At 45.5% G+C, this 26,923-nt stretch overlaps 2 protein-coding genes across 2 annotated transcripts in view; one reads left to right on the top strand and one right to left on the bottom strand.

The window, feature by feature from the left end:
• The window catches only part of LOC123758865 (protein trapped in endoderm-1), a 294,922-nt gene that overhangs the window by 200,851 nt on the left and 67,148 nt on the right, over window positions 1–26,923 (bottom strand). The gene's annotated exons all lie outside the window — the stretch shown is intronic.
• Window positions 19,527–20,363, top strand: LOC138367514 (uncharacterized). Its single transcript, XM_069329198.1, has one exon. The coding sequence runs from the start codon at window positions 19,527–19,529 to the stop codon at window positions 20,361–20,363; it is 837 nt and encodes a 278-aa protein (XP_069185299.1).

Here is a 26,923-nt window from a genome sequence, read left to right as displayed (position 1 = left end):
CAAGCATGCAGCAGGGGTAAACAAGCATGCAGCAGGGGTAAACAAGCATGCAGCCGGGGTAAACAAGCATGCAGCAGGGGTAAACAAGCATGCAACAGGGGTAAACAAGCATGCAGCAGGGGTAAACAAGCATGCAGCAGGGGTAAACAAGCATGCAGCAGGGGTAAACAAGCATGCAGCAGGGGTAAACAAGCATGCAGCAGGGGTAAACAAGCATGCAGCAGGGGTAAACAAGCATGCAGCAGGGGTAAACAAGCATGCAGCCGGGGTAAACAAGCATGCAGCAGGGGTAAACAAGCATGCAGCAGGGGTAAACAAGCATGCAGCAGGGGTAAACAAGCATGCAGCAGGGGTAAACAAGCATGCAGCAGGGGTAAACAAGCATGCAGCAGGGGTAAACAAGCATGCAGCAGGGGTAAACAAGCATGCAGCCGGGGTAAACAAGCATGCAGCAGGGGTAAACAAACATGCAGCAGGGGGTAAACAAGCATGCAGCAGGGGTAAACAAGCATGCAGCAGGGGTAAACAAGCATGCAGCAGGGGTAAACAAGCATGCAGCCGGGGTAAACAAGCATGCAGCCGGGGTAAACAAGCATGCAGCAGGGGTAAACAAGCATGCAGCAGGGGTAAACAAGCATGCAGCCGGGGTAAACAAGCATGCAGCCGGGGTAAACAAGCATGCAGCAGGGGTAAACAAACATACAGCAGAGCTAAACAAGCATGCAGCAGGGGTAAACAAGCATGCAGCAGGGGTAAACAAGCATGCAGCAGGGGTAAACAAGCATGCAGCAGGGGTAAACAAGCATGCAGCAGGGGTAAACAAGCATGCAGCAGGGGTAAACAAGCATGCAGCAGGGGTAAACAAGCATGCAGCAGGGGTAAACAAGCATGCAGCAGGGGTAAACAAGCATGCAGCAGGGGTAAACAAACATATAACAAGACCTAAAAAAAACTATTGGACGAGTTCTTGCACTGAGCAATACCAACTCCGCCAGAAATAAACAATCCGTATGCAGACGAGGAGTCCCAATAACGTGGCTGAAGGATGTTGACACAATCCACACAAATGAAGGGACGGCGACGTTTCGGTCCGTCCTGGACCATTCTCACAATCGACTTGAGAATGGTCCAGGACGGACCGAAACGTCGTCGTCCCTTCATTTTCTAGTGTGTGGATTGGTCAATAAACAATCCGGTCTACTTCCAATAACAGTGAAAGCCCCGCCAGATGTGAGAGAGGTCTACAACCCGAGAAACATACACAGTATATCTCTCTCCTTCATGGTGGCTGTGGTGAGAAAGATGGTAGTGCTTATCTAACACTACCTAACAGTAGACTCTGGTAGTGTCTACTGTTAGGTATCAGTGTCTACTCCCCAGTAGACTCTGGTAGTGTCTACTGTTAGGTACCAGTGTCTACTCCCCAGTAGACTCTGGTAGTGTCTACTGTTAGGTACCAGTGTCTACTCCCCAGTAGACACTGGTAGTGTCTACTGTTAGGTACCAGTGTCTACTCCCCAGTAGACACTGGTAGTGTCTACTGGGGAGTGAGGTCTAATCCTTTAAGCCCCGCCTGCTGGCCTTGTTGTAACCTGGTGCGTTACAGATTAACTATTTTGACGTTCAAACTGTTTGACGAATCCGGCCTTGAAGTTGTGGATAGAGGCACCTTCGACAGCTTTTTCCCTTCTTTCAGTGCATTCTACTTATTAATTGCCCGTACATAGTACGAATATTTCATTATATATCTTCGACCCATTTGCGTTTCTAGCTTCTTACTGTCCCTCAATTTGAAGAGGCTATCCTTATCCCTCAGTATCTTGTATGTTGTGATCATATGCCCTAAGTTCCTGCTATATCCTCCAGAGTGGTTAGATTCAGCTTCCTTGGCCTGTCCTCATAGCTTAACCCTCTTAACTCTGGCACTAATCTTGTTCCAAAGCTTCGTACTTTTTCAATTTTGGTTTCATACTTCACCAGGTGTGGATTCTAGGCCGATGCTCCACATTCCAGTATTGGTTTAATAAATGATGTGTAGATTGTCTTGGAGAGGATGTTTTTATATTTGCCCGCGTCCCATATGGCGCCGATGTTATCTTGTTTATGTGTGCCTTCGGAGATAATGTTGCAATTAATGTTGCAATATTACAGCTACTCTAAAATCTTCCTCTTTCTAATTCCTGTAGTTGCCTTCCCCATATGGTGTAGATATCTCCTATACTTTTCTCTCCCTTTCATGTATTCATTTACCGTACATTTGTTGGGATTGAATTCCAGCAACCATTTGTTTGACCAATCCTGAAGTTTGTCAAGGTCCTCCTGTAACTCCTTGCAGCCCTTCTCTGTTCTTTTTTAAATGCCTCATCAACTTTTTTGTCATCTGCAAACATTAACATGTATATATGAGCTCGCTCCCTCAGACAGGTCGTCACATAAACGAGGAACAGCAGCGGTTCCAGAACAGAGACTACTGAAACACCCCTTCTTACACATTCCTCCAGCTTGAAACCTTCTCTCTCTCTCTCTCTCTGACTCTTTGCTTTCTGTCCTTCATGTACTCCCTTCCTATATAGTTATCCTAGCCTGCTTCTCCTTTATGTACAGCTGTCTTTTATGAGGATCAGTGTCAAATCCTTTTTACAAGCTAGGAAAATACAGTCCATCCAGTCGTTTTTTTATCCTATCTGATTTTAGTAACCTTGTCTTACAACTTTTAGTCAAGTTTGTCAGGCACGACTTTCTAAATCCCCGCAGCTGCCCTCTCGTCACATAGCTGGTCCACTCCTGATGCTGGTGGCAGGGCTGGAATTAGAACTATTCTTTTTTCTTTTAATTTACTTTATTAAACAATAACAAATGTATGTAAAGCTTATAAAGCTTACTAAATGAATGCGTTTATTACAATTTATCCGTTCAAATGAATGAAGCTCATTGACTTTATCAACTTGTAAGACTTTGAATCGATACGAAAATAAACCAAAACCAAAATCTAAGTTAATGAATAATTCGGTAAGAGTGACTCTTAATTATTCATTTGCTCACTCATCTACCCATCGACTTATCTTTAATTCAGATATCTGCTCACCCCCCATACAAGGCCCTTGTTACAAACGGTGGTGGTGGTGGTGGTGATAGTGGGGGTGGTGGTGGTGATAGTGGGGGTGGTGGTGGTAGTAGTAGTAGTAGTAACAAAGGTGGTGGTGGTGCCAAAGGCGGTGGTGACAAAGGTAATGGCGGTGTCTCTGAACGGGCCTTGAAGTAACATCCCTTTCCCATGTCCCAGACCTCTGGCAGGTATTAACGAGACGCGGATGAAACAATAAATCCATAAGCGATAGAGACACCGAGAGCATATACCAGGCTTCTCCGGGTATATGCACCGGGAGATATACTAGCTGTCAGTCGTGGAGTATGTTCAGAACTAAAGTATACTCACTGGTGGGTCAATAAATTAGAGTAGCGGCGTGGTGGCATTAACAGCCCTCCAGAGAGCGATGATGGACCTTAAGAATAAAGAGCAGAAGGAGGAGAGAATGGAGAAGGAAGAATAGAAATTGGGGAAAGAGAAAGAAGGTGGGAGCGTGAAGTTGGTAGAGTTTGTTGTTAAAGATTTAGCTATTCAGGACGGAGTGTCCATGTAGCACGGGCTATGGTGAGCCCGTAGTTGGTAGAAAGGTGACACCCATCACTGTGGGGGTGATGGGAGACTGTAACTTCCATCACTATGGGAGAGACTGATCTTTGCCAGTAAATAAACTCTTATCTCAGTTGACGTAGGCAAGTGTTGGGTACGTTCTCTCACCTTCCCTCCCCCGCTCCTACACCTACTCCATTCTCCCCTCTGGAGGGAGGGAGGGAGGGAGGGGAAATAAAGATGTTATTAATAATAAACTGCCAGACCTCCCTGGCAGTTAATTATTATTAACATCTTTATTGACAAAAATTAATTACAATTTTACCTAATCTTAGGTGTTATTAGAGTGAGGATAATGCTGGCAGTCACTGTCACACAGGACAGAGGGTCAAGAGGATCATACACAAGACAATATAAACTGTTGGCTGAAGCACACACACACACACACACACATATATATATATATATATATATATATATATATATATATATATATATATATATATATATATATATATATATATATATATATATCGTGGGTACAATCAACTACATTAGACTATATACACGTTTCAATGTATGGTTATGTAAAAACAACTTTCTTTTGTGCACTGCCACACAAGGGCAGGGATGGGTTCATTGAGATGCCGTTTAAAAATAATATGAATTAAATTCTTCTTCATTCTTTAAAATGGACAAACCATTTTGGATAAAGTGTTAGGATGTCGTCCTGTACACCAGATTCAATGAAATAGTTACACAGTTGGCGGTACAATAGGTTAGGAGGACTAAAATCTTTTACGGTTAAAATTCAACAATACAGTGTTCTAATAAATGCATTAAAGGTTTGTCACAGAGTTTACAATCTGAATATTCTGGTAGTGGCTCAGTCTCACTAACCTGCCAGATGAGCTTATAGCCAAGGCAAATTCGCGCAATGATTACATCATAATGCCTGGTCCGGTTACTGTGCTGACCATCAATTAGCCAATCACTGTGCTGACCAATCAATTACAAAAGTACCTATTACTACAAAAGTTGTCATAGCTTTTAATACTGCAGTTTTGAGATATCTGGGCATTTCCTAGTTCTTCTAAATCCGAAGTAATTTCTTTAAATTGTATGTTTCTAATAACTGCATTAGATAGTCCAAAGTCACTATCGGTGTTTTCTATCCTGCAAGCCTCATTGGCCAATCGATCTACAAAATCATGTTTTCCAACTCCAACATGGGATGGGATCCACACAAATTTTATACAATAGTTATTATCATTGGCAAAAATTACATTCCATTTAATATTACAAGCTACTTCAGACATACATTGTGATGGGTTATTTAAGGACTGCAGAGCACTTTTAGAGTCACAAAATATCCCTCCACCACCGTCTGGCAGTTAATACCTGCCAGAGGTCTGGGGCATAGGAAAGGCCCCAGGATGTTAAATGAAGGCCATTCAGAAACACCGCCACCACCTTTGTCACCACCACACTATCACCATCTTTGGCACCACCATCACGACCTTTGGCTAATCCACCATCACCACATTTGGCACCACCACCACCACCATCACCACATTTGGCACCACCACCATCACCACCTTTGGCACCACCACCACCATCACCACCTTTGGCACCACCACCACCACCACCATCACGACCTTTGGCACCACCACCACCACCATCACGACCTTTGGCACCACCACCACCATCACCACCTTTGGCACCACCACCACCACCACCACCACCATCACCACCTTTGGCACCACCACCACCAGTATAGCATATGCTGCCCTCATTAGTCTGCTGATGTGTGCCTCTGGTGTTAGGTCTCCAGTTACATGCACTCTTCCTCCTCTTCAGAAGATTGCAATTTGCCCTTCGTTCATCCCGTAATGAATTTGAGGTCTTCTTGCTCCAACTCTTATCCTCGTAACCTTACATTTATCAGGATTAAAGTCTAGTAACCATTTCTAAGACCATCTTTGGAGGTTGTCTAATATATCTTGTAACGCACCGCAGTCCTCCTCTGTTCTGAGTCGCTTCATTAACTTAGCATCGTCAGCAAACATGGATATGAATATGTATGTGTGTATTTACTAATTTATGCCGGCTTGATCGAGCCATAGCTCTTGGACCCTGCCTTTATAACCGTGGGGTTTCTAATGTATTGATTCCCGACAAATTTTTCTTCTGTCATATCTACAACATATTTCTCTCTCACAGACGCATCCACCCCGTAGCAGCTCTTTCTAACATCCCTGTGACTCATTTGGGTACTCAGTTTTCACCTGTGTCCCCTTGTGCGTGTATCTTTCGTTTTAAATACTCTATCCTTGTCTACCCTGTCAATTTCCCTGAGAATTGTGTATGTGGTGATCAGTCTCCCCGGGCTCTTCTGTCTTCCAGCGACGTGAGGTGCAGTTCATGCAGCCTTTCCTCATAACTCATACCTCTTAGTTCTGGGACTACCCTAGTGGTAGTAGGTACCTCTGAACTTTTTCCAGCTTCGTCTTGTGCTTGACAAGGCATGGGTTCCATGCTGGGGCCGCATACTCCAGGATTGGTCTTACATATGTGGTATACAAGGTTCTGAAGGATTCCTTACACAGGTCTCTGAAAGCAGTTCTGATGTTAGCCAGCCTCGCATACGCCGCCGATGTTATTCTTTTGATGTGGGCTTCAGGAGACAGGTTTGGCGTGATATCAACTCCTAGATGGCCAACTTTCTCTCTGGCCGTTTCGTGAAGGACTTCATCTCCCATTCGGTATCCAGTGTCTGGCCTCCTATTTCCTCTTCCTAGTTTCATTACCTTACATTTACTTGGGTTGAACTTTAGTAGCCATTTCCTTCAGTTTGGAAACGTCAGTTTGAATAACGTCTTCCTTCAGTTTGTCTAAGTCATCTTGTAGCCTCATACTATCTTCCTCTGTCTTGATCCTCCTCATAATTTTTGCATCATCAGCAAACATTGAGAGGAACGAGTCAATTCCTTTTGGGAGATCATTTACGTATATCAGAAACAGTATCGGTCCAAGGACTGATCCTTGTGGGACTCCACTGGTGACTCCCCGCCACTCCGAGACCTCACCCGTCACAGTGACTCGCTGTGTTCTGTTGCTTAGGTACTCCCTTATCCAGTGAAGTACCTTCCCTTTCACTCCTGCCTGCATCTCCAATTTGTGCACTAGTCTCTTATGTGGTACTGTGTCAAAGGCTTTCTGGCAGTCCAGAAATATGCAGTCTGCCCAGTCCTCTCTCTCTCTCTTGCCTAATTTTTGTTGCCTGGTCATAGAACTCAATTAAACCTGTTAGGCATGATTTGCCATCTCTGAACCCATGCTAATGTTGTGTTACGAAGATCTTTCGCTCCAGATGTTCTACTAGCTTTTTTCGTGCAATCTTCTCCATCATCTTGCATGGAATGCAAGTTAGTGACATTGGCCTGTAGTTCAGTGCCTACTGTCTATCATCCTTTTTGTACAATGGGACTACATTGGCCGTCTTCCAAATTTTTGGCAGCTTGCCTGTTACCAGAGATTTGTTACACACCATGGAGAGTGGCATGCACAGAGCTTCTGCTCCTTTTTTAGAATCCATGGTGAGATTCCATCCGGGCCTATACCCTTTGTCACATCCAAATCTAGCAGATACTTCCTCACCTCCCCACTGGTAATCACAAACTCCTCTAGTGGTGTTTGGTTTGATATTCCCTCTCTTATCTCTGGTATTTTCCTTTCTCTGAGGTGAAGACTTCTTGGAATTTCATATTGAGTTCCTGGTATATTGATATTCCCTCTCACACACACACAATATTCATAGTGTGTGTGTGTGTGTGTGTGTGTGTGTGTGTGTGTGTGTGTGTGTGTGTGTGTGTGTGTGTGTGTGTGTGTGTGTGTGTGTGTGTGTGTGTGTGTGTGTGTGTGTGTGTGTGTGTGTGTGTGTGTGTGTGTGTGTGTGTGTGTGTGTGTGTGTGTGTGTGTGTGTGTGTGTGTGTGTGTGTAAAGCTAACAACCAGGCCAAGTACTCTCCAGGATGAAGTCCTCAGAAGCTGTCAAAATCCAAGGTACCTATTTCCTGCTAGATGGAAAAAAAGGCATCAGGTGTATGGAAACGCTGCCAAAGTGTTTATTTCTCCCTAATCCTTCCCTCTCCCTTCAAATTTTGCTCAGTAGGTCGAATTTATTGAGCAGCGTCACTCACAATAATTTACACTTGGAAAATATTAGAGGGACTGGGTTCCAACGTTTCACACGGAAATAACACCACAAGAGACCAGGAGGCATGGCAGGATGTGCAGAATACCCCTGTTGAAGAAGCAGGGTTGTAAAGGTGCACGCTCAGAGAGATACAGTTGTGTCAACAATTCGGGACCAAGACTTACAGCCCTCTCTCTCTTTCTCAGTCTATTAAGTGGCATAACTAGCCGGTCTCTCACAATGCTCGAACGCGGAGTGGGTTGTTAATCCTGTAAATGAACAACATGTACCACCAACCTTAGCCGCGTGTACCACACCCCCGCGATAGGAAGAACACCCATTGGGTTGTTTATCCTGTCACTTGAACCCAGACGCAGCTGCCGGGAGTTAACTGTCTCAGGTGAACAAGACGTCAATCAAAAAGATTAACATTTACAACCCTCAAGCCCGTTAGGCTTATCTGATGTGTCACTTCTGACCATCCCCCCCCACCAACCCCCAGCTGCCCACCCTTCCCTGTGTAACACAGGGAGGGTATTCGTATTGTACTTCGTCTCTCTCTACCCCTCTCTTTACACGTATTCTACTTTATTTAACTCTCTACCAAGGGACCCCAAAACTTTTACTTGAGCCGACCCCACGCCACGTGGTCTTAAGACGATTGACCGACTTAAGATTCTACAACCCATATGACGTGAAATAGACTTCTAGCAGAACTGTAGAATCGCCTTTCGCTGCCACCACCAGACCAGTAACACTGAGCAATGATCGAGGTCTGGATCGATCATGCTAATCAATAAACTTTGGGGCTTGATCCCCACTAGTAATATATGACTTGGATATCCGTAAGTGTGGAATTAATTAACAATCAAAGGGAATAATGAATTCTGATTCGGTGTTGGAATCGGCGCCCAACTCAACTCGGCCTCTGAGCTACCCATGTGGTTTGGGACAATTCACATAGATTTACAAAAATGGAAATTAATAAAAAAAGACAATTTAATAGCTAAAAAGGTTTATTCCAAAAACTAAACAAAATCTAAATCAATGCACTCCCTAAACTTATTACGCCCTGACCTTATCGGCAATGAGTTGACCTATTCCCTATAACAACATTCTTACAGCAACTCTACCTTTTTGGCGACCATCTAGATGTTAGTGCTAAGGTCTTGGGAAGAGGTGGAGTGGACACCTTCCCTGTGTTGCTCCGGATCCCACACTGTCCTTCCCACATGCTTCTCTACCCAGACGCCCAGATCTGTATCCTTACGCTTGGCTTCACTATATTGCTCGTTGGTGTTTAAGTTTAACAACTAATCTCTGTTGCACTGAAGGATCCAGATTGGTTGAATTCTTTTAACTGACGTTAATTACACAAGCATCTAGGGAAGAGCTATTTCCGTTTACAAAATGGCTATTTGACCTTTGAGAAAATACCAAAAATATGGAGCTTTGGTGACCTTTGTGACCTAAGGTCGCCCAAATCCCTCCTCCTCCAAGTCTAGTCCCGCTAGTGACGTCACTGATGGTGACTTAACTCATTATCCTGACAATCAGGATACTCTTGATACTATAACCAGGAATATTATACAATTTGAATGAAGACTAATTTCTCTAAATTAGTAAATTCTGTAACATAATTCATTATACGAAACTGTGAACAAAGGCGCCAATTATTTTCACCGCCACCGCCCCAGGGGGTGCGGCCATGTGCTTGGGGTCAGGTCCTTACCCGTGGTTTCTCGAACATTCTGGGTCATGCCTACAACAGCTAGTTTGTTACAACCCCGCCCCCCCCCCCCCGGCACAAGCAACTTAGTAAACCTTGTTAATTTGTTCAAATTAACGAGGTTTAGTATCCAAACCCCACAATAAACTCAACTCATGCCACAAACAACAGCTAACCTAACTAAGAAAATTTGACAATCATCAGATTGTCCAACAAGATAATAAACATAGTTAAATACATAAATGCCTGGGCTGTCAACTGACAGCAATCCTCCAACATCAGGAAACATACATCCTACACTTACTGACATAGTTAAATAACATGTCCCTACTCTACCAGCAAAGACTAGCTATTAAAATCTCTTGGCTCTTCAAAAGCCAAGCTCATGTGTCCTCTAGAGCCGGACTCACTGTGCTCAAACCTAAAAGTTATATCTACCAACTGAACTTTCAGACATCCGGGAGCGTACTACTCAACTCTACTAAGTTTACATCCGTGTACTATCCACTCCCCAATCAATGTCAACCTTGACATGCTAAGGAACACACCTAATGTTTATTACATGTATCTAATATATATAAAAAAAGATTCCTACTATACTATATCACAGGTTTCAGCTGACTGTACAGCCAAGTGTTCGCACTCACTGTAAGAGTGTCAATGTTTATATTGGTCGGCCTCTCCTGTGTTCGAACATTCTGGGTCATGCCTACAACAGCTAGTTTGTTACACCTGCAGCCTACTTTCTATCATTGAACTTAGGCCTACCCGAACCAGCCTGTGTGTTGCTCCTGGACCAACCATTACTCACACGACAATTGATGGTGGAGTGGTATCGCTGCTGGGGTATCCGGTGGGTTGGTCCCAGGTCTAGTAGGTACGATCCTGTTGGGATCATACAGTTTATAATGATTTAAACGTGTGTGTGTATATATATATATATATATATATATATATATATATATATATATATATATATATATATATATATATATATATATATATATATATATATATATATATATATATATATATATATACTTGTTGTACACGGCCAGCTAGTGTGCTAGGTACCCGGCCACCTGGGTGTTACTGAGCTACGACAACCTTCCTCCGCCCCCCCCTGTCCTCCCCACCATCCCCCACTCCTCCATCCCCGCGTCCTCCCCACCATCTCCCACTCCCCCATCCCCGCGTCTTCTCCATCATCTCCCACTCCCCCATCCCCTCGTCCTCACAATCCCCTTGTCCTCCCCCAACATTCCCTGTTCCCCAGTCCTCCCCACCATTCCCTCCCCCTCCCCGGTCCCCTTGTCCTCCCACTCATTCTCCCACTCTCGAGGAATGGTGATCTGATGTTTCCATCATAAAAATGGGAACATCAAATGATGTGAAGTTCAGTGAAAAATATGAACATGTAAAAAATGGAAATGAAAAAAAGGAAAAAAATAAAAAAATAAACTATACTTAAGAAATGAACAGATACAAATAAACGACACAGTTCAATTCCAATGCAATGACACATGAAATAATTAAATCAAAATGAAAATAAATCGAAATCTATGAAAATTCCATTTAACAATGCAATCGGAAACATTGAAATGGAATCGTGAAATATTTAGTATAGCGTATGTTGCTTTTACGTCCAACAGATGGCACTGTTTTTTTAAAGCATGTTTTACCTGTCACAGGTGTGGGATTTATATAGTAGGTACATAAAAACACGCGCGTATTCGAATGGAACGTTGTGTCAAAATTTCATAGCAATCGGTGAAGAACTTTCGGAGATAAACGATTTTGAACAAAACGAACACCTACATTTTTATTTATAGTGATAGTTAGCTGTGTTTATAATAAGTCCTGGACAAAGTCCTGGACACAATAGCGTCTTCCTCAACCAGCGGCCACAAGTCCTGGACATAATCAGTGACATAAATCAATTTCATTATTTTCTCTGTCAAGTGTTGACACTCCGGCTTCCCGCCCAAACACTGTGGCCTGAATCCTTTCTAATTGTCAAGGAACTTATGTTTGTTTTGCTGTCACCCTTCACCTGGGTGACCCAGTTTGGTGGCGTCACCTTCACTTGGGGTGACACAGTTTGGTGGCGTCACCTTCACTGGGGGTGACACAGTTTGGTGGCGTCACCTTCACTTGGGGTGACCCAGTTTGGTGGCGTCACCTTCACTTGGGGTGACACAGTTTGGTGGCGTCACCTTCACTTGGGGTGACACAGTTCGGTGTTGCCAGAAAACAAATGCTAGTTTTGCTTTCACCTTTATTCTGGAGTACAATCACCACTACCACCACAACCACCCCCCCCCACAACCCTCCTCAACTACCACTACCTCCCCCCCCAACCACCACAACTACCACCAGCCCCCCACAACCACCACAACACCCACAACTATCAACAACCCCTCCTCAACCACTACCATCCCCCCAACCCCTACCACCTCCACAACCCCCACAACTACCACTACTCCCACAACCACCACCACCACCACCTCCACAACCCCCTACAACAACCACCGCAACTCCCACAACCACTACCACGCCCCACAACCATCATCACCCACCACAACCACCACCACCTGGAGTCTTAGATATATAAAAATTTTCGAATGGATGTAATTGCAACAGTATCTCTAGGGGGGGGCCTAACGGTTGAGTAGACAGCGCTCGGGGTTCGTAGTCCTAAAGGTCCGGGTTCGATCCCAGGCGGAGGTGGAAAAAAAATGGGCCGAGTTCCTTTCACCCTGATGCCACTGTTCACCTAGCAGTAAATAGGTCGAAATAGGCATGATCGAAACATATTGTGTTTTGAGAGGGAGTTAACAAGAGGACAGCCTCTTTAACTCTTCTAAAGTGAGAGAAAATAGGACTGGAAGAGAAGGGTGGAATAATTAAGCTGGATTCAACACAAATGAGTCGAATAAATTTATAGGAAATACTCGTACATTAGACAGGTGGCCAACGAGTGGATTGCACTCAAAGAGGAAGTTGTAGAAGTCACCTCCATACACAATAGTTCAATTATAGCGCAACAGGTGTAACAATGTTAGTATAGGCGGGGTATAAACAGCTAGACCTCACTTCCTTCGTAGTCACTAATAGTTATGTGCTGATAGGTAAATACCAACACCACCGACAACAACAACAACAAGAGCAACAACAACAAACATGGAACACAACCATAGTCGTAGCCTCATTCTACCATACACAGGATCAGTAGCCTACACTCACACATTTTGGGTGCATTATGAGGATATCCTCAAGAACACGAGAGTTAATAAAGTGATTACAATGTTCCAGGTACCTCATGCTAGGAGAGGGGGGGGGGGGGGGGGGATTTGTCTGAAGTTTGCAAACTCTGATTTGCACCTGGAGTGCTCATGTATTGGGAGATCCATCACCTGTAGCCACCTGCCACAGGTAACCCAACCTGATCCTGGCAACCTTGTAGTTAGGTTGTGAGTGTTGGAAAGTGACAAACTACTCAACCCCGCGATCCTCTCTTAATATTTTCCGTATACTTCCTTATCCTCATATGCCATATGCATCTTCCCCTCGGCCCTCCCCTCTTTATCTATTATATTACCCCTGTGTGGTGGCCCTGCTGGGTGAGATAGGGGCACGGGAGGCGCCGCCACAAACACATGCCTCACCCCAGGAGACACCCGGGCTGGTGATCGGGAAGGTCTGACCTCCTTCACGTCAGATATTGGTGAGGAAGGAAGCGAGGGGAAGGGGTGGGGAGGGGAGCCGTTGCTAGGGGCGACGGAGACAGCTGCTGGGATGCCCCAGTAAGGGTTTTCTTATTGATATTGTTACCACAGACGCGGCCCTTGATTTATACAACGCTAACCTGGATGGATTCATACAATGATGCCCAGACCACACACTAGAAGGTGAAGGGACGACGACGACGTTTCGGTCCTTCCTTGACCATTCTCAAGTCGATTGTGTTCACCGAAGGGACCGAAACGTCGTCGTCTCTTCACCTTCTAGTGTGTGGTCTGGTTATTATACTTTAGCCACGTTATTGTGACTCATCGCCTGCATATAGATTCATACATTATTGAGCATTCACTCATAGCCGGTACTTGACGTGCTTGGGGTGAGAGAGAGTGAGGAAGGTTATCTTGAGAGGATTTCGGGGCTTTTAGTGTCCCCGCGGCCCGGTCCTCGACCAGGCCTCTACCCCCAGGAAGCAGATCGTGGCAGCTGACTAACACCCAGGTACCTATTTTACTGCTAGGTAACAGGGACATAGGGTGAAAGAAACTCTGCCCATTGTTTCTCGCCGGCGCCTGGGATCGAACCCAGGACCACAGGATCACAAGTCCCGCGTGCTGTCCGCTCGGTCGACCGGCTCCAGGACTTTTTTTACTCATATGGGATGAGTCAGAGGCAACATTCGCGTCTTCGTAACTTTAAAAGGTCTCTTATGTTGGCACCCGGGGAGGGAGGGAGCTATCAGGAGAGAGCGCCAAGCCATTACGACTATATAGCACTTGGAAAGGGGTCAGGATAAGGATTTGTGGTGGGACGGGGTAAGGAATGGTGCCCAACCACTTGGACGGTCGGGGATTGAACGCCGGCCTGCATGAAGCGAGACCATCGGGGAGTTCCTCCTCGGGTGCCTAGCAACAGGGTCGTTATATAATATAATTACCTGGAGTTTACCTGAAGTGGGTTTTGTGCGCTCTTCTCCTCTCCAGTCCCGGCCTTGAGCGAAGCTTGTCTTGTGAGAAATTGGTCTAAGAGGCTGTTGCTGGGAGCGGCTCGCAAGGCATTACACAACAATTCGTTTGATCCGGCACTTCCTGCACAAACTTTAATTGATTCTTAAACACGTTCACTTTTGCTTCGGCAATAACATGAAAATACAGGAAACTACAGAAGGCCTATTGGTGCATACCAGGCAGCTCCTATTGGTCCATAAGAGGAAGCTCCTATTGGTCCATAAGAGGAAGCTCCTATTGGTCCATAAGAGGAAGCTCCTATTGGTCCATAAGAGGAAGCTCCTATTGGTCCATAAGAGGAAGCTCCTATTGGTCCACACGAGGCAGCTCCTATGGGTCCACACGAGGCAGCTCCTATTGGTCCATAAGAGGAAGCTCCTATTGGTCCACACGAGGCAGCTCCTATTGGTCCACACGAGGCAGCTCCTATTGGTCCACAAGAGGAAGCTCCTATTAGTCCATACGAGGTGGCTCCTATTTATATCCACCCCCACTCAAATATATATGTCTAACCAACGCCCGAAACAATCCAGTTAGTCCTTGTCTTTTATCTTACCCATTAATTTGTTTCAAACAAATCAACAACCATGTGTGCCCAAACCAGTATTTACCCAGGTCTTTTCTTTGGAGGAGACTGAAGAGCCAAGGAGATCCCTGAGGGAGATGCCTCCTCATTCGTCTCCAGCAGGACGTCTTCAGGTTCTATAATACTCTATAGAACTCCCATAGAAGGATAGTTATAGAACTATAGAAGGATAGTCTCTTGAGAGTGATGGATGGCTACTATCCCTGTTGGTGGCGTGTTGATGGGCGGGTGGGGTAATGTGCATTAAACTCTATTACTCATTCCGTCGATAAGTCGACGGCCTCGTTTCTTGTTTGGTCGGCGTTCGATTTTCGATGACCCAAGAGGCTCGGTACCGTTCCTTCTGTGTGTGTCCTCTTATCCCAGCTCATATCCTTTCCTCTCATCCCAACTCCTATCCTCTTCTCATTGCCCTATAGCACCAATCCTGCCATTCTATCCCGGCTCCTATGTGTCGTATCCTCGTATCCCAGCGCCACTCCTGTCCTCATATCCCGGCTTCCTGTCCCCATACCCTCAGCTCTTAGTCTATCTCATATCCCTTCCTAGTGCAGTATAGTCATGCTGGCTTAGCTCTTTCTCCTCATGTCTCCCTCCTTTCCAAACAACACTGAATTTAACGAGACACGAAACAACATAACATGATGCTGCTTTAAGTGAGTAGGAAGTGAGGAGCTAGAGTTCAACCTGTCCTTTCACCTAATACGTCTCATACGTTAAAAATACGACGTATTAGGTGAACATTTTAGTAGCGTATTATTGAGGTTTTTTACGTATCGGGTTAGGTGGGATGCTTGGGTTGGTACGTGGGATGCTTGGGTTAGGAGTACACTTAAGTGATCACTTACGTGTCTACTTACGAGATCACTTGCGAGTACACTTAAGTGATCACTTCCGACATCGTGGTTACTTACGAGACTACTTACGGAGTCTGTATTATGATAATAGTTTACGAGCTTGGAACCTATGCGAGGTCCCTCTCAACCCAAAGACCAGAATTGATGAAACATTTACGTGTCCCCTGACGAAACCTGTATATCTTTCCTCAATTACCGTGGGTTTTATATAACAATAATAATAACCTTAGGTTGTGAAATGTTGATTCTTGTAAACGGTTTAATAACTGCAGACTACAAACCTCCATGATCTTGGGATGATGTACCGGTTTCGTCAGAGGACAGACAAATACTGGGGTGCCCTTACTGGGGTGGTCTTACTGGGGTGGTCTTACTGGGGTGGCCTTACTGGGGTGGCCTTACTGGGGTGGCCTTACTGGGGTGGCCTTACTGGGTGGTCTTACTGGGGTGGCCTTACTGGGGTGGTCTTACTGGGGTGGCCTTACTGGGGTGGTCTTACTGGGGGTGGCCTTACTGGAGTCGCCTTTCTGGGGTGGTCTTACTGGGGTGGCCTTACTGGGGTGGCCTTACTGGGGTGGCCTTACTGGGGTGGCCTTACTGGGGTGGTCTTACTGGGGTGGCCTTACTGGGGTGGCCTTACTGGGGTGGTCTTACTGGGGTGGCCTTACTGGGGTGGCCTTACTGGGGTGGCCTTACTGGGGTGGCCTTACTGGGGTGGCCTTACTGGGGTGGTCTTACTGGGGTGGCCTTACTGGGGTGGCCTTACTGGGGTGGTCTTACTGGGTGGTCTTACTGGGGTGGCCTTACTGGGGTGGTCTTAATGGGGTGGCCTTACTGGGGTGGCCTTACTGGGTGGTCTTACTGGGGTAGCCTTACTGGGGTGGTCTTACTGGGGTGGCCTTACTGGGGTGGCCTTACTGGGGGTGGCCTTACTGGGGTGGTCTTACTGGGGTGGCCTTACTGGGGTGGCCTTACTGGGGTGGCCTTACTGGGGTGGCCTTACTGGGGTGGTCTTACTGGGGTGGCCTTACTGGGGTGGCCTTACTGGGGGTGGCCTTACTGGGGTGGCCTTACTGGGGTGGTCTTACTGGGGTTGCCTTACTGGGGTGGCCTTACTGGGGTGGCCTTACTGGGGTGGCCTTACTGGGGTGGCCTTACTGGGGTGCCCTTACTGGGGTGGTCTTACTGGGGTGGTCTTACTGGGGTGGCCTTACTGGGGTGGTCTTACTGGGGTGGCCTTACTGGGGTGGCCTTACTGGGGGTGGCCTTACTGGGGTGGCCTTATTGGGTGGTCTTACTGGGGTGGCCTTACTGGGTGGCCTTACTGGGGTGGTCTTAATGGGGTGGCCTTACTGGGTGGTCTTACTGGGGTGGCCTTACTGGGGTGGCCTTACTGGGGTGGTCTTACTGGGGTGGTCTTACTGGGGTGGTCTTACTGGGTGGTCTTACTGGGGTGGCCTTACTGGGGTGGTCTTACTGGGGTGGTCTTACTGGAGTGGTCTTACTGGGGTGGCCTTACTGGGTGGTCTTACTGGGGTGGCCTTACTGGGGTGGTCTTACTGCGGTGGCCTTACTGGGGTGGCCTTACTGGGGTGGTCTTACTGGGGTGGTCTTACTGGGGTGGCCTTACTGGGGTGGTCTTACTGCGGTGGCCTTACTGGGGTGGCCTTACTGAGGTGGTCTTAATGGGGTGGCCTTACTGGGGTGGTCTTACTGGGGTGGTCTTACTGGGTGGTCTTACTGGGGTGGCCTTACTGGGGTGGCCTTACTGAGGTGGTCTTACTGGGGTGGCCTTACTGGGTGGTCTTACTGGGGTGGCCTTACTGGGTGGTCTTACTGGGGTGGCCTTACTGGGTGGTCTTACTAGGGTGGCCTTATTGGGTGGTCTGACTGGGGTGGCCTTACTGGGTGGCCTTACTGGGGTGGTCTTAATGGGGTGGCCTTACTGGGTGGTCTTACTGGGGTGGCCTTACTGGGGTGGCCTTACTGGGGTGGTCTTACTGGGGTGGCCTTACTGGGGTGGCCTTACTGGGGTGGTCTTACTGGGGTGGCCTTACTGGGGTGGCCTTACTGGGGTGGTCTTACTGGGGTGGTCTTACTGGGGTGGCCTTACTGGGGTGGCCTTACTGGGGTGGCCTTACTGGGGTGGCCTTACTGGGGTGGTCTTACTGGGGTGGCCTTACTGGGGTGGTCTTACTGGGGTGGTCTTACTGGGGTGGCCTTACTGGGGTGGCCTTACTGGGGTGGTCTTACTGGGGTGGTCTTACTGGGGTGGCCTTACTGGGGTGGCCTTACTGGGGTGGCCTTACTGGGGTGGCCTTACTGGGGTGGCCTTACTGGGGTGGCCTTACTGGGGTGGTCTTACTGAGGTGGTCTTACTGGGGTGGTCTTACTGAGGTGGTCTTACTGGGGTGGTCTTACTGGGGTGGTCTTAATGGGGTGGCCTTACTGGGTGGTCTTACTGGGGTGGTCTTACTGGGGTGGTCTTACTGGGGTGGTCTTAATGGGGTGGCCTTACTGGGTGGTCTTACTGGGGTGGTCTTACTGGGGTGGTCTTACTGGGGTGGTCTTACTGGGGTGGTCTTAATGGGGTGGCCTTACTGGGTGGTCTTACTGGGGTGGCCTTACTGGGGTGGTCTTACTGGGGTGGTCTTACTGGGGTGGCCTTACTGGGGTGGCCTTACTGCGGTGGCCTTACTGGGGTGGCCTTACTGAGGTGCCCTTACTGGGGTGCCCTTACTGGGGTGCCCTTACTGGGGTGCCCTTACTGGGGTGGCCTTACTGAGGTGCCCTTACTGAGGTGCCCTTACTGGGGTGCCCTTACTGGGGTGCCCTTACTGGGGTAATAGTTGTTTGACAAGGCACAGCTATTTCTTTTGTGGAATGAGTTTATACCACCTGTTCTTAAATGCCTCCAGAATCTCACCAGTATCTAAGGTATTTCTTCATATTATTCAAACTCTTGATATTTTCCCTTTCCTCATGAACACAAATGTCTCACCACTTTGGACTGGTCGGTAGAGCGACGGTCTTGCTTCATGCAGGTCAGTGTTCGATTCCCGATAGTCCAAATGGTAGGAGGGCCCCTATTCCTTCCCTCCGTCTTATCCCAGCCTCTCCCTTGCCCACCATATCCCTTCCAAATGTTACACAGTCGTACCGGTTTGGCAACCTTTTTTTCTTCTATTCCCTCTCGAGTTAACCTTTGACACACACGGCGCGCACACTTGTCCGAGTCCACCCTTATCACCATCTCCGTCATTCTTACTTACGTCAAAACCTTTTTTTTTTATCAGCCGGTGCTCGAACGGCCAAACCAGTCCGTCTCGTCCGTAAATTCGGTCAAAAACCGATTGAAAACAAACGCATGATTAATTCACGTTAATTTTGGTTCCCCTTCCCCTTTCCAAAGGTTACCTGCAATAGAATGTCTCGCGGTTACCTTTGCAAGTGTTTGCAAGCAGCCCTCCAGTGTTTGTTTAGAGGGGGGGGTGGGGGATGCTATCTTAGTCTGCATTCAAGAGATGCGGTCCGCACTCATTCTTATCTCGAGTGTCTCAGAAGTGCTTCGTCTGTCATGGGCTTATCTACTACTGGTTCTGTTGCTGTTATTGCTGTTGTTGCTACTGGTTCTGTTGCTGTTATTGCTGTTGTTGCTACTGGTTCTGTTGCTGTTATTGCTGTTGTTGCTACTGGTTCTGTTGCTGTTATTGCTGTTGTTGCTACTGGTTCTGTTGCTGTTATTGCTGTTGTTGCTACTGGTTCTGTTGCTGTTATGCCTGTTGTTGCTACTGGTTCTGTTGCTGTTATTGCTGTTGCTACTACTGGTTCTGTTGCTGTTATTGCTGTTGTTGCTACTGGTTCTGTTGCTGTTATTGCTGTTGTTGCTACTGGTTCTGTTGCTGTTATTGCTGTTGTTGCTACTGGTTCTGTTGCTGTTATGCCTGTTGTTGCTACTGGTTCTGTTGCTGTTATTGCTGTTGTTGCTACTGGTTCTGTTGCTGTTATGCCTGTTGTTGCTACTGGTTCTGTTGCTGTTATGCCTGTTGTTGCTACTGGTTCTGTTGCTGTTATTGCTGTTGCTACTACTGGTTCTGTTGCTGTTATTGCTGTTGTTGCTACTGGTTCTGTTGCTGTTATGCCTGTTGTTGCTACTGGTTCTGTTGCTGTTATGCCTGTTGTTGCTACTGGTTCTGTTGCTGTTATTGCTGTTGCTACTACTGGTTCTGTTGCTGTTATTGCTGTTGTTGCTACTGGTTCTGTTGCTGTTATGCCTGTTGTTGCTACTGGTTCTGTTGCTGTTATTGCTGTTGTTGCTACTGGTTCTGTTGCTGTTATTGCTGTTGTTGCTACTGGTTCTGTTGCTGTTATTGCTGTTGCTACTACTGGTTCTGTTGCTGTTATTGCTGTTGTTGCTACTGGTTCTGTTGCTGTTATGCCTGTTGTTGCTACTGGTTCTGTTGCTGTTATGCCTGTTGTTGCTACTGGTTCTGTTGCTGTTATTGCTACTGGTTCTGTTGCTGTTATTGCTGTTGTTAATATAGAGTGCACAATAAACTACCGCTCAAGGGATGAGTACAGAGTACACAATAAACTACCGCTCAAGGGATGAGTACAGAGTACACAATAAACTACCGCTCAAGGGATGAGTACAGAGTGCACAATAAACTACCGCTCAAGGGATGAGTACAGAGTGCACAATAAACTACCGCTCAAGGGATAAATATAGAGTGCACAATAAACTACCGCTCAAGGGATGAGTATAGAGTGCACAATAAACTACCGCTCAAGGGATGAGTACAGAGTGCACAATAAACTACCGCTCAAGGGATGAGTACAGAGTGCACAATAAACTACCGCTCAAGGGATGAGTACAGAGTACACAATAAACTACCGCTCAAGGGAAGAGTACAGAGTGCACAATAAACTACCGCTCAAGGGATGAGTATAGAGTGCACAATAAACTACCGCTCAAGGGATGAGTACAGAGTACATAATAAACTAAAGCTCAAGGGATGAGTACAGGGTACACAATAAACTACCGCTCAAGGGAAGAGTACAGAGTGCACAATAAACTACCGCTCAAGGGATGAGTATAGAGTGCACAATAAACTACCGCTCAAGAGATGAGTACAGAGTGCACAATAAACTACCGCTCAAGGGATGAGTACAGAGTGCACAATAAACTACCGCTCAAGGGATGAGTACAGAGTGCACAATAAACTACCGCTCAAGGGATGAGTATAGAGTGCACAATAAACTACCGTTCAAGAGATGAGTACAGAGTGCACAATAAACTACCGCTCAAGGGATGAGTACAGAGTGCACAATAAACTACCGCTCAAGGGATGAGTACAGAGTGCACAATAAACTACCGCTCAAGGGATGAGTACAGAGTGCACAATAAACTACTTTGAAGAGATGAGTACAGAGTGCACAATAAACTACCGCTCAAGGGATGAGTACAGAGTGCACAATAAACTACTTTGAAGAGATGAGTACAGAGTGCACAATAAACTACCGCTCAAGGGATGAGTACAGAGTGCACAATAAACTACCGCTCAAGGGATGAGTACAGAGTGCACAATAAACTACTTTGAAGAGATGAGTACAGAGTGCACAATAAACTACCGCTCAAGGGATGAGTACAGAGTGCACAATAAACTACCGCTCAAGAGATGAGTACAGAGTACACAATAAACTACCGCTCAAGGGATGAGTACAGAGTGCACAATAAACTACCGCTCAAGGGATGAGTACAGAGTGCACAATAAACTACCGCTCAAGAGATGAATACAGAGTGCACAATAAACTACCGCTCAAGGGATGAGTACAGAGTGCACAATAAACTACCGCTCAAGGGATGAGTACAGAGTGCACAATAAACTACCGCTCAAGGGATGAGTACAGAGTGCACAATAAACTACCGCTCAAGAGATGAATACAGAGTGCACAATAAACTACCGCTCAAGGGATGAGTACAGAGTGCACAATAAACTACCGCTCAAGGGATGAGTACAGAGTGCACAATAAACTACCGCTCAAGAGATGAATACAGAGTGCACAATAAACTACCGCTCAAGGGATGAGTACAGAGTGCACAATAAACTACCGCTCAAGGGATGAGTACAGAGTGCACAATAAACTACCGCTCAAGGGATGAGTACAGAGTGCACAATAAACTACCGCTCAAGAGATGAGTACAGAGTGCACAATAAACTAGCCGCCGCTGTCGGAACTTTTTCTCTTGACTATTATCTATAGTTCCAACTCCCTCTCTTCCCATTGTGCCTATTTCCCCTTAAGTATCTTGTATGTAGTGATCATGTCACATCTTGTCCACCTCTCTTCTTGAGTAGCCACGTGTATATCTCTTACCCCTGTCCGATCAAACGCGATTGTCCAGGTATTTACTAATCAGTTACACGGGTTTGTATGATCTATGAGACTTGCGAAATGCTGACCTATAGTTAGGTAAACTAGTTAGGTAAACTAGTTAGGAAGTTAAGTTTAGACAGTACGAAGTTAAGGTAAACTTATACAGATGAAATGTTCAAGATATGTTTTAGTTGTGAAAAATCTTTGGAGCACGAGAGTGGACTCGAACTAATGCCCGAGGTCATCCCTTGCTCCAAGTTGGATTGTCTCATATGTAAGTGTACTGCACATGTTTATGTATATGTGGAATGACCACATATGAAGTAGGACGTAATAGCTGGAGCGCTTTCGACCCTGGTTAGGTCATTCTCAACAGCTCAAAAATAAATAAAGAATGTATATATATATATATATATATATTATTAAATATGACCGAAAAAGTAAGATTAATAATTCTAACACGAATTTTCTCAATCTTTCGTACATTACGCTTCACTGTTGGAGGTAAATCAAAAATCACTTCTCCAAAATTCATTTTTATTTCTAGTCTGACGCGACACGGGCGCGTTTCGTAAAACTTATTACATTTTCAAAGACTTCACAAATACACAACTGATTAGAACTTACGTATCTCTGATTTTATATCTACATTTGAGTGAGGTGGGAGGGGTGATGTGGCATTAACACAAGACAGAACAAGAGGGGATATTAATAGGGTATTAAAAGTATCAACACAAGACAGAACAGAAACAGTGGGTATTGAATAGAAGTGTTTGTAGAAAGCCTATTGGTCCATATTTCTTGATGCTTCTATATTGGAGCGGAGTCTTGAGGTGGGTAGAATATAGTTGTGCAATAATTGGCTGTTGATTGCTGGTGTTGACTTCTTGATGTGTAGTGCCTCGCAAACGTCAAGCCGCCTGCTATCGATGTATCTATCGATGATTTCTGTGTTGTTTACTAGGATTTCTCTGGCGATGGTTTGGTTATGGGAAGAGATTATATGTTCCTTAATGGAGCCCTGTTGCTTATGCATCGTTAAACGCCTAGAAAGAGATGTTGTTGTCTTGCCTATATACTGGGTTTTTTGGAGCTTACAGTCCCCAAGTGGGCATTTGAAGGCATAGACGACGTTAGTCTCTTTTAAAGCGTTCTGTTTTGTGTCTGGAGAGTTTCTCATGAGTAGGCTGGCCGTTTTTCTGGTTTTATAGTAAATCGTCAGTTGTATCCTCTGATTTTTGTCTGTAGGGATAACGTTTCTATTAACAATATCTTTCAGGACCCTTTCCTCCGTTTTATGAGCTGTGGAAAAAAAAAAAAAAAAAAAAAAATATATATATATATATATATATATATATATATATATATATATATATATATATATATATATATATATATATGTATATATATATATATATATATATATATATATATATATATACATATATATATATATATATATATATATATATAAATATATAAATGTATATGTGTATATATATATATACATATATATATAATATATATATATATATACATAAAATGTATATAAAAATGTATTCACAACCGAATGATATCCTTTTGACTGAAGAAAATCACTCGTTCCTATTTCGCAGGCCTTTGCTTCTCACTGACTATTTAATAACTTTTAATATCACTAGAGCTGTACAAAATATTGTTTGCACTGTGTTATTTATTCAGTCATGGTCTAATGAGCATTGTGGCGGTTTTATTATTTACAAAGATAATTGTAATTATCGATGTTATTAAGTAATTATCATCACAGTTTTCGTGAATGATCGAATTATTTACTTAAAACTGGTAAATTAACTCAATTAATATTTGACAACCGTTTATGGTAAATGTTATTGAGTGTTAATAACTTGGAAATTTGCCGCTGTTGACATAACCGAACATAATGACAACTACTACCACAAATATTACTACTACCATTACTACTACCACTACTTCTACCACTACTTCTACTACCATTACTACTACCACTACTTCTACCACTACTACTACAACAACAATAACGGCTAAGACGATAATAGCATTCACGAAAATAACAATCACAAACACTGGCAATAACACTGCATCAAGATAACAAGCAGGTATGACTACCCGCAGGCTAACGAGGCAGTTAGCGACCCGTACGTAGTTCCCTTCATCAACCCCCCAAATAAGCCATCATCAATTTTCTGCATCAAAGGTTGTCTTAAAAAGCCTCTCCACCGGATGTTTACGAGCGGAAACTCCTTAAATCTTTACCTCCACGTTGGTGAGTAACTAACCCTTCCTCGTGCTGTGCTCGTCTGAGCTCAGCCCTGCCTCGTGCTGTGCTCGTCTGAGCTCAGCCCTGCCTCGTGCTGTGCTCGTCTGAGCTCAGCCCTTCCTCGTGCTGTGCTCGTCTGAGCTCAGCCCTGCCTCGTGCTGTGCTCGTCTGAGCTCAGCCCTTCCTCGTGCTGTGCTCGTCTGAGCTCAGCCCTTCCTCGTGCTGTGCTCGTCTGAGCTCAGCCCTTCCTCGTGTTGTGTTCGTTTGAGCTCAGCCCTTCCTCATGCTGTGCTCGTCTGAGCTCAGCCCTTCCTCGTGCTGTGCTCGTCTGAGCTCAGCCCTTCCTCGTGCTGTGCTCGTTTGAGCTCAGCCCTTCCTCGTGCTGTGCTCGTCTAAGCTCAGCCTGATCCCAAATGCGTGCGCGGCAGTTATAACGTTCTATGTAATAAGAAAAATATAACGTTTTTCACCAATTTTTTTCTAAAAACAATGAATACTATGGGTTTTGTGTGTATAGTTCCCCCTTACAAGATGGTTAGGTCAGTGCTTTCCATCCTGTTGGCAATTATTTGTAATGAGAGTACATGTGTGTGGTGTGTGTGTGTGTGTGTGTGTGTGTGTATGTGTGTGTGTGTGTGTGTGTGTACTCACCTATATGTGCTTGCAGGATCGAGCATTGACTCTTGGATCCCGCCTTTCGAGCATCGGTTGTTTACAGCAATGACTCCTGTCCCATTTCCCTATCATACCTGGTTTTAAAATTATGAATAGTATTTGCTTCCACAACCTGTTCCTGAAGTGCATTCCATTTCCCCACTACTCTCACGCTAAAAGAAAACTTCCTTACATCTCTGTGACTCATCTGAGTTTCAAGCTTCCATCCATGTCCTCTCGTTCTGTTACTATTCCGTGTGAACATTTCGTCTATGTCCACTCTGTCAATTCCTCTGAGTATCTTATACGTTCCTATCATGTCCCCCCTCTCCCTTCTTCTTTCTAGTGTCGTAAGGCACAGTTCCCTCAGGCGCTCTTCATACCCCATCCCTCGTAGCTCTGGGACGAGTCTCGTTGCAAACCTCTGAACCTTTTCCAGTTTCATTATATGCTTCTTCAGATGGGGACTCCATGATGAGGCGGCATACTCTAAGACTGGCCTTACGTAGGCAGTGTAAAGCGCCCTAAATGCCTCCTTACTTAGGTTTCTGAATGATGTTCTAACTTTTGCCAGTGTAGAGTACGCTGCTGTCGTTATCCTATTAATATGTGCCTCAGGAGATAGATTAGGTGTTACGTCCACCCCCAGGTCTCTTTCACGCGTCGTTACAGGTAGGCTGTTCCCCTTCATTGTGTACTGTCCCTTTGGTCTCCTATCTCCTAGTCCCATTTCCATAACTTTACATTTGCTCGTGTTGAATTCTAGTAGCCATTTCTCTGACCATCTCTGCAATCTGTTCAGGTCCTCTTGGAGGATCCTGCAATCCTCATCTGTCACAACTCTTCTCATCAACTTTGCATCATCCGCAAACATCGACATGTAGGACTCTACGCCTGTAAACATGTCGTTAACATACACAAGAAATAGAATTGGTCCCAGCACCGATCCTTGTGGTACTCCACTTGTTACTGTTCGCCAGTCCGACTTCTCGCCCCTTACCGTAACTCTTTGGCTCCTTCCTGTTAGGTAGTTCCTTATCCATTCTAGGACCTTTCCCCCCACCCCCGCCTGCCTCTCGAGCTTGAACAGCAGTCTCATGTGCGGTACTGTATCAAAGGCTTTTTGGCAGTCCAGAAATATGCAGTCTGCCCAACCATCTCTGTCCTGTCTTATCCTCGTTATTTTATCATAGAATTCCAGAAGGTTTGTTAGGCACGATTTCCCTGTCCAGAACCCATGTTGATGTTTGTTCACAAACCTAATGTTCTCCAGGTGTGCAACCAGTCGTAGCCTAATTATTCTTTCCAGTATTTTACAGGGGATGCTTGTCAGTGATACAGGTCTGTAGTTAAGTGCCTCCTCCCTATCTCCTTTCTTGAAGATCGGCACGACATTTGCCTTCTTCCAGCAACTGGGCAATTCTCCTGACATAAGTGACTCATTAAAGATCATTGCCAGAGGCACGCTGAGGGCCTGTGCTGCTTCTTTTAGTATCCACGGTGATACTTTGTCTGGTCCAACTGCTTTAGTTGCATCTAGAGTTGTCAACTGTTTCATTACCTCCTCTGCTGTCACCTCTATATCTGATAGTCTTTCATCTAGGGTAACCCCTTCCAACAATGGGAGCTGCTCAGGCTCGGTAGTGAACACTCCATGGAAACTGGCATTCAGTGCCTCGCAGATTTCCTTGTCACTTTCAGTATATGCCCCCTCTGTCTTCCTTAGTCTTGTCACTTGGTCGTTCACCGACATTTTTCTTCTTATATGACTGTGTAGTAACTTAGGTTGTTTTTTCGCTTTGATTGCAATATCGTTCTCATAGTCCCTTTCCGATGTTCGTCTTATGTTAATGTAATCGTTCCTA

This window comes from Procambarus clarkii, chromosome 22, assembly GCF_040958095.1.
Source record: "Procambarus clarkii isolate CNS0578487 chromosome 22, FALCON_Pclarkii_2.0, whole genome shotgun sequence".
Taxonomy (NCBI): Eukaryota; Metazoa; Arthropoda; class Malacostraca; order Decapoda; family Cambaridae; genus Procambarus; species Procambarus clarkii.
Note: the sequence above shows the minus strand (reverse complement) of the source record. Positions and strands in the feature narration are given on the sequence as shown.

Bases quoted from the DNA above. Each gene is read 5' to 3' on its own strand.
- LOC138367514 (XM_069329198.1), top strand. From the start codon at position 19,527: ATGCCTGTTGTTGCTACTGGTTCTGTTGCTGTTATTGCTGTTGCTACT.